A 21,985-nucleotide genomic window follows, 5' to 3' on the forward strand; every position below is an offset into this window, starting at 1 on the left:
TCCGCTCTAACTACAGTTTAAAAGCAGTTTATCTAGAGGTATCACACAACCTTGGGCAGCCTAACATATCACTTGGGAATAACTATAACTACATGCATCATCATGGATATTTGGATGTGTACGTACGTTACCCACTGTTGACATTGTGATTTAATGCTTATTTGTACTACCAAACTTTACTCACTTAAAACTGTTTCCCATCTGCTGTCGTATGCTTTAACGGGGATAGATTTACTAAACTTTCTAAAAATGACAGTGGAGGTGTTACCCATAGCAACTAATCGGATTACAGCTATCATTTCGTAGAATGTGCTAGACAAATGATAGCTAGAATCTGATTGGTTGCTAAGGGCAACACCTCTACTTTTCTTTTTTTAGAAGCTTCAGTAAATTTATCCCAGTAATTTGAATGAAAATGAAAAAAGTGGCTATCTAATCTCCAATTCAATAATACTGTTTTGTTTCTTTGACTAGCTGGCTTTCACTAATTCTGTTACTAAAATATTACCTATATAATCTACATTACTATCGGTAGACAAGTGAGAAACAAGTGAGAAACAAGTGAGAAAGTGACAAGTGAGAAACAAGTGAGAAAGTGACAAGTGAGAAACAAGTGAGAAAGTGACAAGTGAGAAACAAGTGGAAATATGTTTTTGAATGCAAACAAAATAGCGTAAGAGCCAATCACAAGACAAGCCTAGGCAGGGAATGAAACAATGATTAACACATAGGAAGAGATTCAATTGCCGGCGATGTGGCAGGTGGACATCACACCGCACACGTTGCCGGTTGTTATGGTAGAAATCTACGCCATACTTGCCAATTCTCCCGGAATGTTCAGGAGACTCCCGAATTCCGGGTAAGTCTGAAAATTCTCCCGCATCTGCCCACTTCCTAGTGAAGTGGGCAGATTTGAAGCCTCCATGATGCGATTCTCTGGGAATCGCATCATTTTGGCCAGCCCCCCGTGTTAAAATGACGCGTTTGCTTCATTATGTCACAGGGGGCGGGGCCAAAATTACGCAATTCGTGGAGCCCCGCCCTATCACTCCCTCCTCTACACCGAGACTCATTGTTAAAGGTTGGCAACTATAATCTATGAGTTTAAAAAAAAAAAAAGAAAATAGATGTTTTCCATTTTTTGTGTTTAATACATTTTATACTGTACCATGTTTTTTTTCACATATTACTTCCCTGAAATATAATTTCACACCTGGTATCAGTCAGGTCACTTTTCCATTTCTGTAATAAAATCTACTTAAAAGTGCCAAGTCAATTTACTCTATGCTTTAAAAACGCCATTATACATTTCAGACCTTTAAATAAAAATAGGAGAGACGATAATATAATCATCATTATGGATTATCCTGCTACAGAGCTGGATAGACCGTTACATTTAGATGTGAATTTGTTGGTACATTGCAGTAGACCTGCACTCGTTCTAGTGGAGTAATGTCTCCATTTGCATAACTACATCACAGTAAATAATCTCCATAAAGTGGAATTATTTGGCACAATAATTAACAACTCAGCAACTGAGACAGATTCCCATTAAATGAAATTGCGCAACGTTAGTAAATAATTGAAGACCTCTCTTGTCCAGCTGTGTCCCAAAGCTGCAACGCCACCTGGCAATTATCCACCGTTACCGTCTTTACGCTGTAATCAATACCTGCGTGACCAGAGGGAGAACAGAAAACAAGACACGTTTTAGTAAGTGTAGCATAATGTGTTTCGTATTTAAAAATAACCAATAATAAGACATGAATGGTTTCTGTTGCCAATGACATTTGGATTCACTTTTGATTTAGAGATTCGGTCTTTTAACTCTTTATCTGCAAATTTAATCTTAAGCTGAATTTCATATAAAGAAATAAATCTCATTAGTCTAATGGTTATATCATTCAGATATGCATAATAAAATTTATAACGGGGTTCAAAACTATTTACTATTTATTTTGTTTTACAAATAACAGCTGCCTGTAATGGTAAAACACAGCAATATCCAGTGCGGCAAAGAGGTCTATTTGCCGCACCTCTCCTCTATAGGGACAGGTGAGGTCCCAGGAAGTCCGCAGGAGAAAGCTGCGTACAGGGTTAAATCCTTAAACAGTCAAACTCCTAGCCTACATACACACAAGTGGTCTAATGAGGTAACTAGACTAAAGGGAGGAGACTTGTGTATTTAAGCCTGTATTTTCAGGTGTTAGGTGTGGCTGATGCTAAACAAGCTGGCTAGTGACTAGAGAGACTCACTGTGTTAGCTAGCATCGGGTCACCGTGAGGTGTAGGCAACTTGGTATTACTTACTGGTGTCATCCTGACAACAATGGATGCTGCATGAAAGCATCGTTTGATTTAAAGCAAAAAGCTGTCGGTGTCTGATGTCTGCGGGTGTCAGTGTGACAAGGTGTCAGAACTTCTACACCAGATATGAGTCTATTACAACTTAGGCGCCATGTTGGATAGTTCAGTGCTGTTAAAGTGGAAATCTGCCTTTAGACAATTTCAAACAACCAAGCAAAGATGTTTATTGTCATTATATAACCACCAAACTGCTACGTCGATACAATTTTATTTTATCTGTTGCTTTATCCAGAACACCAATATAAAATACATTTATCTGGAAGATAAAGTTGCATTAAGATGAATTTTAAGATCTTGCAGTTTTTGTCTAGAGCGAGATATAATCAGATTGGCAATTTATTATCTGTAAAAAAAATTAGCATTGTCTCTCCTACCGACTATAAGACTACAAACATTACACAAAATTTTGTAAAGTTGCCTGGCAGAAGATATAACAAACACTAATATGTCTGAGCAGAAGTACTGGGGGCAACAGTGTACCGGTGAGTATATCATGGTGTTATAGGTGAAAGTCATGAGTAGTCTGTGTTGTTAGTGTTCATGAACGGTTGTGAGAGTCCGACTTATAATGTCCTGGTGTCGGCACCTTCATTCATCACACAATTAGGGGCCACGCCATATGGCGCTATTGCACATTGAACCAAAACATGGCAAATATAAACATCAGTATTATTATTATTATTATTATTATTATTATTAATAATAATAATAATAATAAATAATATACTTTATTCATAAGGCACAGCAAAAGGACCACAGCCCGTACATGAAATTTGCAGTAGTATGCAACACACAGACATCAATGATTCAAAATGCATCATTGCATTATACATTATTAAACTAAACATATTTATACAAAGACCAGATATCTTCTAATTAACAGATTACACGTAAATTACTTGGTGATGCAGCACAAGTTCCTTACAGGACAGTGAGTGAGAATTATGGAAATGTCCAACATGAAGTAGGCTCGGGTTCAAGAAAACAGGACAAGGGATGCCGGCCTAGAGGTCCAGGGAGTGATGGGATAGTAGAAGGAGAACACGAGGAAAGAGGGACCTGCTCATGAGAGCTTATATCCTAAAGCTTACATCATACTTGCCAACTCTCCCGGAATGTCCGGGAGACTCACGAAATTCAGGTAGGTCTCCCGGACACCCGGAAGAGCAGGCAAGTATCCCGCATACTGCTATTTAATGGACAATATAATGCGATTTGCTGTGAATCGTGTCATTTTGGCCCCGCCCTCCGCGGCAATATTATGTTTTTGTTGCCAGGTTGGGGCCAAAATGATGCGATTGACCGTGCCCCGCCCCTTCCCGCCCTCCAACCACACCCCCTGCCTGGAAATTCAATGTTAAAAGGTTGGCAAGTATGGCTTACATCTTATAGAGAAGGGGAGGACACAAATAGGTTGAGGGAGTGGAGGTGGTAGCAGAGGCAAATGAGCGAGGAGGTGGGCCCGCTTGAAGCCTTGGAGAGACTAATCTGATAGGATTTGGGAGATCGTTCCGTGAAGTCGTGTAGGCGGATGTGGGAAGAGTAGGAAAATTTGAGGTAGAAGAAACTTCTCACCTTTAGTATCACTCTCTATGATAAAGAAAAACAAACACATGGAAGCACCTCTAGTATATTATTTTTATATCTATATATAATATATATATTATTTATAGTATTTAGAAACGGAAATCTGCTTGATCACCTCCCAAGAGGTATTAATCATAGCCTGTACAAACCAGGTCATAAGTTGAATACAGGAATGCAACACTAACACTGGCAACAATCTCCTTTTACCACTCAACTAAGAACATGCAACAATGCGAAGGGAGAGCGTCAACCAATAGAACAATGTGGTTTCTGCAACGTGTTAAACGTTCAACACGATGGTCACAGTTTGCATAATCGGCCCATCTTAGAATCTTTAATGCCCCATGTTCAGTGTCTCTATCATGAAGAATATCCTTGAACTACAAAACTTGGTATAAAGTTACCATTTTTATTACAATCCAATTGGATAAAACCCACTAATGCTTTTCAAAGCAAACTGGAGCTCCTTTCTCAAAGCAAAAGATTATACCTTCAGGCTTCTAAGACGGGACTATTAAACTCTTGCTGTCAACGCGAACGTGCTCTTTAGATCAAATTGAGTAATCGTATAGCAATTTTGGGGTGTATTTTTTACCTTTGTATTGTTGCATTCAAACCTTTACTCGCCCACTATCCATCCAGCAACAGCAGCAAAAGTCAGGGAGACACCATAAAAAAACAAATGCTATACCTAAAATGATTTCTTTTAATAGTGCACAAATAAGTCACTTTAATTATATCTCAACTTATAAAACTTATCAGCATTCATATTTTGCTCTCAAAATAGATTTCAGAATACAAAGGCACAGTGAAATCTGTTTATATTAGTAATTTTCTTCCCAGAATAACAGAAAGTCACCGAGATGTGACTAGACAACAGGTTGAAGTTTCACCTCTGACACACAGAATTTGGCAGGCAAAACGCAGGGATATAAAGTTAATTTGTGATGGCGTTTCACCGCAGAAGGAGACCGAGTTATAGGAATAAGCCATGCATGGCTGAACACTGTTTGGCAGCATAACTTGTAATATCACGTATCATGGTCTGCGTGTGCTGGATTGATAAAGCCTTAGGGAGTTAATTGCCTTTATGTTTGAAGGGCTGTAGCAAGAACACCTGAATAGGTAATGGAGCATGAAAGGAGGAAGCGTTTAAGCAGTGATGTATGTTTCCCGAGAGATTTACGCGTACTAACGATGGGCAAAAGCTTGGCTTAATTCAGCTACCGCCTTCTGACATCTCTGATCTCATTAATAGTAATGTGCTAATTATACAAACATATAATTAGTAATAATAAATTAGCCCTTTGTTTAGAAATAAATATTGTGCACCATCCTCGACAGGTGTGCAAGTGGCTGCCGTGTACATTTTTCTGCCTGCATTTTGTGCATTTGTGTGGAATATTACATGCACGAAAGATGCAACTGTAGAGGGAGCTAAGTTTGCAACTGGACTGTAAGTGGATATTGAAGACAGGTCAGGGGCAGGGGCAAACGCAGGATTTGTAGTGGGGGGTTTCCACACCACACCGCCAGTGGCTGTGACCTTCATGCATGGGGGCGTTGCTATAATTTTAGACAGTGCTTGGCTGCTCTCCAACTCTTCCTATCCTCATAATATACATGAGCAATGCTGTGTGCACTACTGTTAGGTGCACGCAGCTCTCCCTTTTCAAGCAGAGTCGTGTGAAGCCTCAATTATACAGTGCCCCAGGCTTGGAGGGGGGTTTCCAGGCACTAGGAACCCCCCCCTCGGTTTGCCTATGAGGGATGTAGCAAAATAAACTGTATTACCTTTATTATGCCAGATGTACAATATTGCCCCAATCATACCCAATATAGAATATGTCATGTTGTTCATCATGCAGTATACACCGTTACTCACCATGCTAAATGTCCTTTAACCCACCCACCATACAGTATTGCCCATTGCCCACCATTAGTATGCCCCAATATAATAAGCACCAATGCCCACCAAACAGTGTTCCCGGTTTACAAAAAAAATACTGCTTACAGCTGTTCACTGTTCATTTTTTCTAACTTCACCTCTCACTCAGACATGTCTTTCATTCAATTAGAACAGAGGTGGCAACAGCCGACCCGTCGACCCTTCACCTGCGGCCCCAACCGGGTGCTCCAGAGCTATAACATATGACCTCATCCTAAACTTGTGGAGGCGGATATACATATTCCTGTTCCAGTTGCTTAGGGAGTAAAGTGAGTGTTCCTCTCCCCTGCTGGCACTGCTTTGCTATCATATTAAAACTATGTATATTGTCTACTGTGGGCATCTCTTTATATCATTTCATGGTGCGTTTTAATATCAATTATGCTGATGTGATGCATAAAAGGGAAACGTGTCTGATAAATCATGATAAATAGCCACAACACAGCGCACGAGCTGCACAGACCAGAGAAGGCTGAGGACTGAGATATTCTGATGGCTCCTTGGGGATCTTTGTCACAAATTCTCTGGTTAGATTTCTCTGACACATGATGTGATCTGCATCCGCACATAGAGAACTCAAGTACAGCGTCCTGTAGTTATCTGTGCAACAGTATTGTTGCCCTGAGAAAATGTTTTTCCTTACAATTTTAAGGACATTTACAAACAAACACCATCTATCTATCTAATATTGATCTATCTATCTCATATCTATCTATCTATCTCATATGTATCTAATATCGATTTATCTATCTCATATCTATCTATCTCTCTATCTCATATGTATCTCATATGTATCTAATATCCATTTATCTATCTATCTAATATGTATCTAATATCTAGCTATCTATCTAATAGCTATCTCATATCTATCTATCTATCTATCTATCTCATATGTATCTCATATGTATCTAATATCCATTTATCTATCTATCTAATATGTATCTAATATCTAGCTATCTATCTATCTAATAGCTATCTCATATCTATCTATCTATCTCATATCTATATATCTATCTCATATGTATCTCATATGTATCTCATATCTATCCATCTCATATCTATCCATCTCATATCTATCTATCTATCTATCTATCTATCTATCTCTCTCATATCGATCTCTCTCATATCGATCTCTCTCATATCGATCTCTCTCATATCGATCTCTCTCATATCGATCTCTCTCATATCGATCTCTCTCATATCGATCTCTCTCATATCGATCTCTCTCATATCGATCTATCTATCTCTCATATGTATCCATTTCATATCTATCTATCTAATATCTATCTATCTATCTATCTCATATCTATCTCATATGTATCTATCTATCTCATATCTATCTCATATTTATCTATCTCCTATCTATCTCATATTTATCTATCTATCTAGCTAATATCGATTTATCTATCTCATATCTATCTAACTCTCTATCTCATATGTATCTAATATCCATTTATCTATCTATCTAATATCTATCTCATATCTCTATCTCATATGTATCTAATATCCATTTATCTATCTATCTCATATGTATCTAATATCCATTTATCTATCTATCTCATATGTATCTAATATCTATCTCTCTCCTATCTGTCTCTCTCCTATCTGTCTATGTAATATTTATCTATCTCCTATCTATCTATTTAATATCTATCTCATATATATCACATAGCTATCTATCTATCTATCTATCTATCTATCTATCTATCACATATCTATCTATCTGTCTGTCTGTCTATCGCATATCAATCAATCAATCAATCTATCTATCTATCTATCTATCTTTTAAGAATACAGGAAACAAAGGGTCCCAGAAATAGGAATAGCTGTCACCACACTACTGAGGCACAAATATCAGTGTAGTGCATTGTATCCATGGTTTAGTAGTATCATCAAGATGTCACCTTCAGGCCACATGTGGTACTGCATGATTTCAGTGTTTATTTCCCTCAAATTCTTTGAAATATTTCTTGGTTAGTGAGTGTGGCAGATTTCATCATCACCATCGTTTATTTATAAGGTGTCAGACATCTCTAGACAGTCGGCAAAACAAATCATACATAGAAACAGAACAAGGACATAGACATGAAACAGGGGATAGAGAGGACCCTGCTCGTGCGAGCTTACAATCTAGAGGTTCTCTCACACGAAACAATGCCTTGACTGCAAGAACTATAATAGAAGGTCACAGACGTGGGATGATGGGTCATCTTGACTCTTTATCAAGATAAAAAAGGAGCATGTTATCAAAACACAGGACGAGATAGCTCTACATACTAAGGACACCTACCCACTGTAGCTGCAGATCCAGGATAAAAACTGTCTTCACAAAACCTTCTCAGGAATGACGTCTTTCCTACGCTGGAATTGCCAACCATGACAATTTTAAATAATCGATCTGGGGGACAGTACACACGTTCTTCCTTTAAACAAATGAATTCCGAGTTAGAGTATATTTGCAAGCGGCAGTAGTGAATTATGTAGGGAATTATGCATCAAGTACATGGGACTAGAGGATTTCAAAGATTATGGGCCTGAATCATTAAGGAACGTAAATGCGTATTTTGCGTAAAATCCCACTGAGCACGCCCAGAAACAGTCCATACGCCATAGAACACAGCCACATCCAATTCACCTTCGAGCGCAAAGGTCCCTTACAGCAGTCTACGATATCATGGGCAGAGCGGTGAGGGAACTGGGCGTATGCACGTAGCCAATGTACAGTAAGGATGTGCCAAGCTGGAGAGATCGCAGCAGCATCCAATTCCAGCTTTGGGCATCTCTAAGGTACATCTCAAAGGTAGGTGATTTTCAGTCATATCATTTGCACCAGCTACAGGTTTGATACAATATCAACTTTAAATTTCAGTGTACAAATAAGCTATCAAGTATTTGTGTGCTACATGAAAAAACAGTCAGTATTTAACTTATGTGTAAAACAGAATGCTAATTTGCACCCCTTGCATTGTAACATGGTTTTGTCCAGGAGACTGAAATAAGAAGTTTCTCAGGTTAAGATCCTCAATGAATCAGGCCCATAATCAGGAATGTGGGGAAAAAAAATACAGGTAATTTATAAAGCTTTAAAAATGTGGATCCACAAGACAAATTACATTTTGTGATGTCATGCTCTCGTTTTTTGCCAATTCCCCCCTTTAAATAGGGGAGTGGCTTACTTTGTCAAGATGACAGCCTCTGATTAAAGTACTCATTTTGCAGGATGAGATTTTTAAAGGGTAACTCCACAGAGAATGATGTTGCCGAATGAAGTTCTTTACCCTAGGCAATATAAATGTTACTAGAATAATTCCTGATACTTGCAATAATACTTCTGTCTGAAATCACCTGTTGGAAATTCAGAAACAGTCTGAAACAGCCATCCAACAAGCTATGCATTAGTGACCTTCCGTAGCAACATATGTAGCCATTAAAACAAACTGTGGACATTACTGATTATTACCATGATTACTGATCATGCCAAGAAAGATCGGTTATATGTAACCTATTGTGTCAGATGGTTTCTCCAAACTTTGGCCTCAACCCCTCTACACAACATTAAATGCTTTGAGAGGAGTGAGATTCCATTTATTGTTTGGTTTAGGAAGTGAATGCATCTCAGAGTGAAGCAGAAAGAAAACAATTAGCGAAACAATGGAGTTTAAACCATATTCTTACATTTGGAAAAGTTTCTTTTCCAACCGGTTGTCCTCTCGGAGAGGTCGGTACTTCTTCTTCGTGTTCTACTTTATTGGCTGTTACATTCTCTTCTTTCTCATCGACCTCCTGCCAGTTATTTAATGGCCGCTCCTGTTGGCTGTCTAAATATTGGGGCAGAGGATCCTCTTCGATCGATATTATTCTTCGCAACGGATGTGCTTTAGTTTGCTTGCTTTCTATAGCATTGTCAGTCTCTGTTGCGGGTGTGAAGATTCCATTCAATCCAACAGAATTCCGTTTAGGTGGAAAAACGTCTTCATCTTCAGACGACTGACTGGAGAATGAACACAAACACATGTAATCAGCAGGGCAAAGATTAGTATTAAAGCCACATAACTTTGCAAGAGTTAAAGAAAGAAAAATATATTTTATATCATTTACAAAAAAGAAAATATAAATAACATTACCTCTCACACTGTCTATTTCTTCCTTCGGATATATGTCCCTTCTTTGACTACAAAGCTCCTGTGTGGTATAGTTTAACCAGTAGTATAGTTTAGGTAAAAAAGTTATCTAGAGAAAGAGTTCCTCTATAGCAGTGATGGCTGACCTGTGACACTCCAGGTGTTGTGAAACTACAAGCCCCAGCATGCTTTGCCAGCTATCAGCTAGTTATCTACTGGCAAAGCATGCTGGGGCTTGTAGTTTCGCAAACACCTGGAGTGTCACAGGTCAGCCATCACTGCGCTATAGTGTGCTTGTCACAAGGAGATGATCATTTTGTGAGGTGAACCAACATTCTCCAGTAAGCAGCCTATCTATTTAGTAGGGATCTGTGACATCACCATGCACTTGTGGAGGCAGCCATATTGTAAGCTGAACCAATATGAATTAAGCGAGGCTGTGTTAGAATGATGAATATTGGTTCAGTTCACAAAATGGCTGCCTCTATGGTATATAGACAATTGAGAGCCAATAGCTACACTGGACTTGTTCAGGCAGAACTGGTGAAAATAAATAAACTTTAAGGGGGGTATTCAATTGTTAGCGAGACGGGTGAAAATCCCGCGCTCAAAAAATATTACCGTTAATACGGTAATTACTCGCTGAATTTCAGCTCGCAGCTCCCTAAGCTGAAATCCAGCGAGTAAATTACCGTATTAACGGTATTTATGCGCAAATTACCGTATTAACGGTAATATTTTTTCGACCGCGGGATTTTCACCCGTCTCACTAACAATTGAATACCCCCCTAAGAATATTATTAGATTAACGTTATGAATTTTTTAGCATAACATCTATCTATCTATCTATAGTTTGATTAGGGCTTCTAAACCTTAGTGATAAACTTAAAATTATTACTGCACAAAGGAAAATGGAATTACAGTATGGGGGGAATTCAACTGACCGCGTTACGGGTAAAAGTAACGCAGCCTGCGCATTATTACCAATATTACGGTAATTACGCACTTAATTACCATTACGGTAGTTTCAACACCAGCTCAGGGAGCTGTGAGCAGGAAGCCAGGTAAAACTACCGTAATAACAGTAATAGTTTGAACGCCACACAAATTCGGGGGGGGAATCGCACACCCCCCTATGAGGCATATAGCTACATTCACTAGGCTGTAATGCTCTGAATTACACAAACACATGACAAACAACTAAATTATGGGTCATTTCGGTCCACCACCCTCTGTTTCTCTTGTGGCACAGCAATTTTAAGATATGCTTCAACCTCACTCTTGCAAAACATCTGAAAAATTGCATTGTGGGAAATATACTCGCTATGTAACATCCATTGCCATAAAAATCTATTTAAAGCCGCCTGCTCCTAGGTGTACAGTACAGTTTGAGGTCTTTTGTCTGCATTCTGGCTATAATTCATCAAACTCAATTAATTGTGAAGAGAAATAATAATTGAGAACCTCTCCGAGGACGCACTTCCAATTAAGGAATAATTAGCTGATGTGAGAATACTTTAAAAAAAATAAAATAGTCCACCCAGCACTTAAAAGTAATTTAGACTCCTGTAGAGCGTCCTAAAATTAGACGTTCTCCTAAAAGAAAAGAGGTTTGTATTAATTATATGGTTTGCAAAGAGCATTATTTGAAACTGAACAGTACTTCAATGGAACATGCGCATTGTACAACCCCTTGGAGTATTATTGGAGAATTTAAATAATGTTACAAGATTTAACATAAATAACAGTTTTCAATAATGCATTGAAATACGGGGGACTTGGAATAACAGTCAGCTCTAACCACGCATTAGCATTAACAAAGACCTACAGTGGTGTATGCCTGCTTAAACACTGTGACCTGAGAGGAACCCACACAAGGGATTGCTGTAACACTCTTCAGGCAAAATAACAGAAATTATCGGAAGTAAATGGAACTGCTTCCAGAAATGACTCTACATTATGCGGAGGTCAGACTCGGCTTGGGGAAGATAAGAAAAACTATAATGGGTTTTTTTAAAGAGCAACTATAAAAAAAACTTAATTCAATATTTTTATTTTGCAATTGGCAAATAAAAGTAAATGTAATAAAAAATTCAGACTTGAGTGATGCCTCTGATATATGTCTTAACCTGCAAACAAAGCTGTGACACATAAGACACTGCTGAATGTTTACTTTACCCACCCCAAAAAGTATTAAAATTATTGTTCTAAACGCAATTTTATTAATTAGATGTTGAGATATGACATTTTTCAAACTCATCTCTCAAGGAGAGTTGGGCCAGGGATTAAACATTGTCAGGGGGGCCATCATTTTTATGGGCTACCATGGTGACAGGTCATCATTCATATTACAGGTGTAATGTGCTTAGCAACAGGGACATCTGCAGGCCATATAAAGGTACTGCAAAATATATACGTCAGGAAGATTGTTATAAAACAATATCCAGACAATAATTGGGTAATATCAGAATTTGTGCATTGGGTGAGATATTATTTTTATGGTTGGTTAGATTAATTTACATCCATCATAGCACAGAGGACCTCATCACAGTAATTAATCCACTTGAGAGAAGCTTCTGCAAACGAATGCATTTAGGCGTCCGGATAGGAGGGTGAGAGGCAATCTTCACCAGATCAGAGCTGGTGCATAAATAAAATCCTTTTGCCAAGTAAAAATGTATTTAATCCCTTCCAAACGGCAAGGAACATACCTACAAATTTGCCCTCTCCCCCTTGATCTTATTATCTTATTTCACTATACAAATCTTGTTTTTGCACTGCTCCACAAAATTAGACACATCAGTGGTCTTACTCCGTACTTGGCAATGAACCCCTTGGTTACTTGGCTCCTCCTGTGTAAATGTCTTTACCTCCACAAATGCCCCTATCTTGCTCTGCAAACTCATACAATTTGGTAAGAATGTTGGCGCACCTGTGCAAATTGAGGGGCGCAGGAGCTCTGCAGCTGATTAAATATATCACATGATCCCCGATGTATCGCTATGCAGTGACCAGGGGAGGAACATGGAGGTGAGGGGTCTGCAATGCTGAGCCCGCTTTGTACTTCAGAACATGTGTGGGAGTCAACAGTGCTGCACCACTTGACCCCTGTACTTGCTCATAAAAGCAGAGTGGGGGCCTACAGGGGATTGAAAACACATTGCCAAGCCCCCAGCCCAAATTTTGCTAGGCATCCTGGCAAATGCCTGCTGTGCTCTTGGTAATGACCATGTAATCATATCACTAATATGTGTGGAGGTCAGTGGCTAAGGGGGCAGGGGGATATTTGCCCCCCTGGGCCGGTTCCATAGTGGGCTTCCTTGGGCTGAGTCACCTGCAATTTTTTTCCTTTAAAATGTTCCTAATAGGCTGCTGGGCCGTATCTTGACCCCCTCTTGTGCTAAAATATGACAGCCGACCCCTGGTGGAGGTCTGGAAGGACAAGCATCCCTCAGGATGGGCGCATGTTTGCATTGGGTGTCAAAACAACTCTGTCTGACCACTTCCCATGACACAAGGAGGTAGCCATTTTGTCGGCTGAAGCTATATTCCAACGCAGCCCATTAATTTACTAAGAATTAGTGTCAATTTTGAGGCACATAAAAAGAGTTGCATATGTAAGCCCAGCCGCCTTTCTCTGATAGAGTGTGAAACGATTGCAAATGGGAAAAATAGGTTTGATTTTCAATTGTAAATTACACATGTAATATTCCCCATTCCTTTGGACTTGCTGTCACTGTCGTACAGCACAGATTTTTAATAATGCCCCACACTGTCTCCAATCATGAAGTGTCCACAGTGACAATTAATTACCATGGAAGACAATATTCAGGTAATTCTTGTTTGATTTTCCAATCAATCATCTCTCCTATGGAATCTCCACTACCGTACTCACCAAGTTCTACAAAACAGCTAGGGTGTAAAATTATCAAGCTGCGAGTTTCTGGCAGGTTTGAAAAGTGGAGATGTTGCCTATAGCAACCAATCAGATTCTAGCTGTCATTTTGTAGAATGTACTAAATAAATGAAAACTAGAATATGATTGGTTGCTATAGGCAACATCTCCACTTTTCAGACCTGCCAGCTTCACACATTTACCCCCTAATGTTCCTAAAATATTATTTACAGTCATGCCTAGATATACATTTTTCACCTCATAATAGGGAAAAAGGGAATTTTTACATTTCAAACCACTTGTAAACACATAAAAAAAAAAATATTGGTAAGATGTTAAATTAAGAACTCTGCAGTTAGTATAGGGTCCCTTTTAAATATTTATATTTACCTTCTCACTGAAGGCCTCCTTTCAAAATATTTTCCGATTACAGATCCTGATCTTTGATTCCGCAGCGATTTAGCCGGATTTACCTTAGATTTCTAGCAAACAAATAATAACATTTCTGTTCCATATACCATTTAAGAATATGTGAGATTTACAACTATGAGCGATGAGATAAGCACAAGTCATTAACTACTGTATGTAGTATATAAAGAACAATATAACAGATGAAATATAACTATTGCAAGTAAAAATAAATGACAAATGATGAAAAAGTGGGACACTATCCTTATTACTGGTATATGGTACAGTCGTTTTAAAACCAAAAGTGTCACCAATTAGTCTCAACTTATAAAGGCTTAACTTCACATATATATGTTTTTACCGATAGCAACCAATCAGATATTACCTTTCATTAGCCTGACTAAACAAGCTGATAAAAGCTCACAGCTGATTGGTTGCTATGGGTTACACTACATCAAGATATTAAATAACTCCTACTGTATTAGAACACTGGTAACCTCAGTTCTGCTGTACCTGCAAACAGCTGTCACGTTCATCTCGCAAATGCTTATTCATTTCCCTATAAAAAAAAGTAATAATAATCACAAGTTACTGAAATTACATTCTGAATTTAAATATTCCTTTTGGTACCGATTTGAAAATGTGGAACAGCGGAAATGAAAAGTAAGTTGAAAGTGTTACAAAAAGTTTAAGGAGCAAAAACAACGTTTAAGAATATGATATGTATCAAGTCCATAAGACAAGCCTCAGGAATTTTGAATCTGTACAGCTTTATAGTAAATCATTACTATGGAGGTTCCATAGATTCTCATTGTCATTCTGGATGAAATATAGCACTTACAAATGTTGCTTTTAGCATATTTGCTTTTCTGAAGTTGCTGGTCCTTATGCAGTGCATTTACAAATAACCTTTCACGGCCCCAAGCCTTCTGCCTGCTAGGACTTCTCTAACATTGATCACACACATTTGGTCTGCCAACTTGGTAGTCTTTGATCAAGTTAACAACTGTGGACTGCAATCAATGTTTCTATGGTTACAGACATTGCAAACGAGAGTCAATTATACACAATAGCAGCAAAAGTGTGTTTCTGTGCCTTTAAAAGGCAATTTCAGGCAGAAGTACTATTTGAAGTGCCAGAAATTATTCCAATAGGTTGTAATACCCAACATAATGATTTGAAAAAGGCAACGTCATTTTATAATGGAGTTATATTTTAATAGCATAAACCATCAAAATTAATAATCTTATATTGCAGCATCCGTCTCATGTAATCAGGGTTGACTTACCTTAGCAAGTCCAGCTGTTTTAGAAGTGCTGTTCTTTCACGCTGTAAACTCTCCGTCACCCGATACACTTCCCTTTAAAACAACAGATATTCAGTAAAATGATGATATCTCAAGAAGGAACAATGGAAGTTTTAATGATCACAAATTTATTTGCACAATGACCCAGCAGGACTGATGATGGTGCAGATGGTTCAAACACCAGAGTCCCTGATCAGACAGGGTTATTTGTGGGCTGGACTCCAGTTGCCCCTGGGTGCTGACCTGCAGGGGGTGCCATCCAGCAGTCCAGGATGCCGGCTGATTGATTGTGGTCTGGATGGTGGAACTATCTGCCAATAATATCAGAGCTTATATTCTATGTCTCTCAATTGATTCTACAGAACTTAGGGTTATGGAAATGCTATAGTCAACTCTCGGATAGACATATTGTGGGGTGTTCCTGGGGTGACCCCTTATTTTCTTATTGTCCAAGAGTGGACAACCCGTTTAAAAATAAATCAGTTTTCGCATTTGTTAGAAATGTATACAGGTGTAACAATCTTCCTTTAGATTAATGAAACATTATTGTCAGGCGCCGTCCCCGCACTTCCCCTAGGTGCAGCACAGTGGCTCAGTGGTTAGCACTTCTGCCTCACAGTACTGGGGTAATGAGTTCGATTCCCGACCATGGTCTTATCTGTGTGGAGTTTGTATGTTCTCCCTGTGTTTGTGTGGGTTTCCTCCGGGTGCTCCGGTTTCCTCCCACAATCCAAAAAACATACTAGTAGGTTAATTGGCTGCTATCAAATTGACCCTAGTCTCTCTCTCTCTCTCTGTGTGTGTGTGTGTGTGTGTGTGTGTGTGTGTGTGTGTGTGTGTGTGTTTATGTTAGGGAATTTAGACTGTAAGCTCCAATGGGGCAGGGACAGATGTGAATGAGTTCTCTGTAGAATTAGTGGCGCTATATAAATAAATGATGATGATGATGCTGGGGACGGACACCTGCCTTCTCTCGCCGCTCACGTTCTGTTGCCTAGCAACGGGACGCTCTTCCTGGTTCTGGGTGGCCAGGCTGCGCCGTACATGCGCAATGATGCTCGTGTCCTATTGCTAGGCAACGGGACGCTTTCCTCTTGCTGCAGCTGATCGCCAAATCCACTCCCCTCCAATCAGGGGTCATTTCCCTTTATTTAAGGCACCTCCTATCTGTGTTGTGGTGCCAGAGTATTGGTTCACACCAGCTCCAGCACTCCAGTTATCTGTATCCTGCATCCGTGTTTTGGCTCCTGACCTTTGGCTTGATTCTTGGACGGCCCCGGTACTGCATTGCCCGTTCTGGTTTTGACCTTTGGCTTCCCTCTGGATCATCTTTGTGTACTTCACTATTGTTTGACCTGGACTGTTCAACCATTGCTGTTCACCCCGCTACCGCACTGGTGAGTAACCCAGAGAGCCGCCACCTGCGCACCTCACATAGCCGAGTCCATACCTCCTTGCGGGGGTCCCTGGTGAACACCGGGGGTGTGGTTAGACTCCGAGCCTACCTGTTTAGTAGTGCCAATACCAGTCGGTGGTAAATTCAGCATAAAGAACGTGACAATTCCAGTGTTTCCCAAATTGTAGAGGATGTATTGGATTGTGTCACAATAACGTCATCACCTCCGTTATGTAACAATGACAATGCAGCACTAATAAAGGTGGGTACTGGAAGTAGTCCGCCTGCCGGAAGGTGCTCAATTGTGCTGTGAGTCTAGAAGAAAATCACTCCATCTGTAGATATTAGATATACTTGGTAAACAATTATAGACAAAACAAACCTTTGTATTGGTAAAATTTGCCGAACACACAATGGAAAACAGCTAGAAACGCATCGGAACACATCGGCACAGTAAATAAGGCCATTGATAATCATTCTCTATTACAATTACTATAAATAATCTATGTACATTTCTCTTTCCTCGTGCAGCTGAGAGGCCTCTTCTTGTAGGATCTTCAGTTGCCTCTGAGCCGTAATTAACTCTTGTGAGGTCCTCTCAAGATCTCGTCTCATCTCTTTATTCGTGAACTTCAGCTTCTCGTTCTCAGCTTTGGTTTCGTACTTGTCATTATTGAGTTCTGTGCACTCAGTCTCCAACTGTAACACATTCAGGAGAACAAGTGAATAAGACAAAAACATGTCACCAGGAAATCCAGCCCTCAAATTTGTAATATTTAAAAAAAAAAAAAATTCTAGAAATGGATCCATCTTAATCTTAGGAGCCTATGGACGGTACCATGAGAGCAGTTTCTCTCCTTGATTGGTGACTTTATTCTATATACACTGCCAAAGACTAAGGGGTAGATTTATCAAATCTTGCAAAAAATGAAAAGTGAAGGTGTTGCCCGTAGCAACCAATCAGATTCTAGCTATCACTTATTTTGTACATTCTAGAACAGGTGGTGGAAAAGTCTTTATGTAATTCATGTAATCTATTTACTTTGAAAGGTAGACGTTCATGCATACTTGCCAACATTTCCTCGTTGACTTCAGGGAGATCCGGGGGCAGGTGGGTGTGCAAGGTGGGGCTTGCTAACGCGATATTTGCGTAATTAAACCCCGCCCCCACCACTTATCTATTGTAGGTGCGAGAACCGGGAGGTCTCCCAGTAATGCAGTAGTCTCCCCCGGACATTCCAGGAGAGTAGGCAACTGTGCGTTAAAGAAAAGCAGCTAATGAATCTCTAGAGACTGAAGTGTCTTTTACATTTCTGTCTCCATTACTGAAGCCATGTTGTCTACCTGTCAGTCTTTGATTAAATCTTGGGCTCCATGAAAATGGCCACCACCATAAGCATCAATACATGGACATAGGACACAATTTCTGAACTGTGTCATCATGCCACAGATGGCGAAGCCAACCACGTCTTGTACTGGCTCAGCATCAGAGAGAATTCCAGACTCTTCAGGGAGTGAGGGAGATCAACCCTATTTCAGGGAGTCTCCCAGACATTCAGGGAGAGTTGGCAAGTAAACGTTCATGCACATTATACTACTTTCCAATAGCTCAATAAACCAAGGAGAGTCCAATGAGTAATTGTAACCTCTCTTTATGTTATGGCCAGAAATAGATAGATGCTTTACAATGTGGAGTAAACATTATATACTCTTTGCTATCCAAGTTCAGGTTGTACTCCTGAATGCTACAGATGAATGGATATCTGGGCCAAAAAGTTTAATTTGCCTCTAGTGAAAAATGCTGCCTCTCTGTCCATAAGTCTGTGACTTTTATAGCAAAAGCAATATTATCTCGACCAGCTTACGTCTAGTAAAGCATTGCTCTGCACAGAATATGGCATTTAATGCATGGTAAAGCTTCGTAGATCCACGGAGACACAGACTGACATATATACGGACCTGTCCATATGCTACACAAAAAAATGCAAAAAAATATTATTCATGCTAAAAAATATATGATACCTTAGTAGAAAAGCAAAGCAGATGTGTTACATAACAACCATCTCATAAACTTACAACAGAGGAATAATAACAAAAAAAACAAACATAAAATGACTGCATTATACCTTACTAATAACTTACTGTGAAAGTGGTACAGGACCCTCTCTGTAGGGATTATGTAACCCAGTTGTTGGAGGATTTTTTTGTTTTTAGACTTGAAAGGGCAATTCATCAATTCATCAGAGCTAAATGCACTACTTAAAAAGTGCAAAATGAAAGGAGCTGAACAGCAGGATTTACATAAACATGAAAACATAAAAACCTGCACATACTCATTATAGTTCTCATTCTCCGCTACTTCAAAGAGATTTGATTTCAAGAACACTCAATGCCTCTGAGATTAAGCAGCAGATACAACATAACAAATTAAAGGGGGGCAGTTTATTAAAGTGTACCCGTTACCTAGTCACAGTGGGGGCAGCCTTTTATGCGGCAAGATTCATGAGGATCCAGCCTAGTGTTCAGTAGGCGCTAGTGACATCACTGAGACGTGAGACACTAGAGACATCCCTGAGGCATGAGGCACTAGTGACATCACAGAGGCATGAGGCGCTAGTGACATCCCTGAGATGTGAGGTGCTACTGACATCACTGAGGCATGAGGCACTAGTGACATCACTGAGGCATGAGGCGCTAGTGACATCACTGAGGCATGAGGCACTAGTGACATCACTGAGGCATGAGGCACTAGTGATATAACTGAGACATAAGGCACTAGTGACATCACTGAGGCATGAAGCACTAGTGACATCACTGAGACATGAGGCACTAGTGATATAACTGAGACATGAGGCACTAGTGACATCACTGAGACATGAGGCACTAGTGATATCACTGAGACATGATACTCTAATGACATCACTGAGGCACTAGTGACATCCCTGAGATGTGAGGCCCTAGTGACATCACTGAGACATGAGGCACTACTGACATCCCTGAGACATGATACTCTAATGACATCACTGAGACGTGAGGGACTAGTGACATCCCTGAGACATGATACTCTAGTGACATCACTGAGACATGAGGTGCTAGTGACATCACTAAGACATTAGGCACTATTGACATCACTGAGTCATGAGATGCTAGTGACATCAAGGAGGCATGAGGCACTAGTGACATCACTGAGGCATGAGGTACTAGTGACATCCCTGAGACATGATACTCTAGTGACATCACTGAGACATGAGGTGCTAGTGATATCACTAAGACATGAGGTACTAGTGACATCCCTGAGTCATGAGATGCTAGTGACATCACGGAGGCATGAGGCACTAGTGACATCACTGAGGCATGAGGTACTAGTGACATCCCTGAGTCATGAGATGCTAGTGACATCACTAAAACATGAGGCACTAGTGACATCACTGAGGCATGAGGTACTAATGACATCACTGAGACATGAGGCACTAGTGCCATCACGGAGGCATGAGGCACTAGTGACATCACTGAGACATGAGGCACTAGTGACATTCCTCAGTCATGAGATGCTAGTGACATCACGGAAGCATGAGGCAGTAGTGACATCACTGAGTCATGAGATGCTAGTGACATCACGGAGGCATGAGGCAGTAGTGACATCACTGAGACATGAGGTGCTATTGACATCACTGAGACATGAGACATTAGAGACATCACTGAGGTATGAGGCACTAGTGACATCACTGAGACATGAAGTGAACTAACACGCTGATTTTTGGCTCAACCAACAAAATGGCTGCCTCTAATGGGAATATGTGACAAGTACTCTTTAAATGCATAACATTGCAGTGCTTTGTGAATGGTGATAGGTATATATACCCTTTTCTGCTTCTGTGCAAGATGTTTCAGCTCCTGTTCCTTGTTCACCAGCTTTTCCTCCATCTCGTGGCTGCGTGTTTGATACCTCTCTGTGTCCTAGGCATGATATAATGGACAATGATAAGACATTAATAGTTTGTGCCCTCCATATTTACTATACCAACATATCACTAGAAGGACACTTTACAAACTTAAGTATGTGAGTCTTGGTATCTAGAAACTTGTGCAATCCACAAGTCATCCTCAAGCACCTCCTCGTATATACACTGTGAAGAGCACTTCTATACAAAGTAATGAAGAGAGGACACAGGTAGGATCTCTGAACGCTTACTAATCAGGGCCGCCAAGAGGGAGGGGGCGGGTACTAATTATCCGGGCCCCCGGACCCTCACTCTGGATTTATTTATTTTTTTTACTTTTTCTTTTAACTTTTTTTTTTTCCAATCTGTTTTTTTTATTTTGTGCAGCCGGGCGCTGGCGCCGTGCGATCATGTGTGTATACAAATACTCACATGATCGCGGCGCCGGCGTCCCTCTTCCCCTCTCTGTTTGCAATGAATCTTACATTCAGTGAAAAGCCGAGCACAGAAGAAGGCAGAAGACAGAAGGCAGAAAAGAGCAGAAGAGAAAATAAAGATGAAAGAAAGCAACACAGAGGTAAGTGAAAGAGGAGAAACGCAGAGTGGCACAGGGGTTGAAGAAAGGGGGGACAAAGGCAGCATGGCACAGGCTTTGAAGAAAGGGGGGGCAAAGGCAGCATGGCACAGGGGGATGAAGAAAGGGGGGACAAAGGCAGCATGGCACAGGCTTTGAAGAAAGGGGGGGGCAAAGGCAGCATGGCACAGGCTTTGAAGAAAGGGGGGGCAAAGGCAGCATGGCACAGGGGGATGAAGAAAGGGGCAAAGGCTGCATGGCACAGGGGGGTAAAGAAAAGAGGGACAAAGGCAGCATGGCACAGGGGGATGATGAAAGGAGGGGGCAAAGGTAGCATGGCACAGAGGGATAAAGAAAAGAGGGACAAAGGCAGCATGGCACAGGGGGATGATGAAAGGAGGGGGCAAAGGTAGCATGGCACAGGGGGATGAAGAAAGGGGCA

General features: G+C 40.3%; 1 protein-coding gene across 1 annotated transcript in view; it reads right to left on the bottom strand.

Annotated features, from left to right (window-relative positions):
* CRACR2A (calcium release activated channel regulator 2A) overlaps nt 1-21,985 on the bottom strand; it is a 115,339-nt gene that overhangs the window by 15,737 nt on the left and 77,617 nt on the right. Inside the window, exons 7-14 of the mRNA XM_075210196.1 lie at nt 20,890-20,985; nt 17,540-17,727; nt 15,615-15,686; nt 14,840-14,885; nt 14,309-14,400; nt 9,578-9,893; nt 8,193-8,325; nt 1,591-1,672 (exon numbers count right to left, since the gene is read on the bottom strand). Coding sequence (XP_075066297.1) covers nt 1,591-1,672; nt 8,193-8,325; nt 9,578-9,893; nt 14,309-14,400; nt 14,840-14,885; nt 15,615-15,686; nt 17,540-17,727; nt 20,890-20,985 — 1,025 coding nt within the window. The remainder of the gene's footprint in view (nt 1-1,590; nt 1,673-8,192; nt 8,326-9,577; nt 9,894-14,308; nt 14,401-14,839; nt 14,886-15,614; nt 15,687-17,539; nt 17,728-20,889; nt 20,986-21,985) is intronic.

The sequence above is a fragment of the Mixophyes fleayi genome, chromosome 4 (genome assembly GCF_038048845.1).
Source record: "Mixophyes fleayi isolate aMixFle1 chromosome 4, aMixFle1.hap1, whole genome shotgun sequence".
In the NCBI taxonomy this organism is placed as follows: Eukaryota; Metazoa; Chordata; class Amphibia; order Anura; family Limnodynastidae; genus Mixophyes; species Mixophyes fleayi.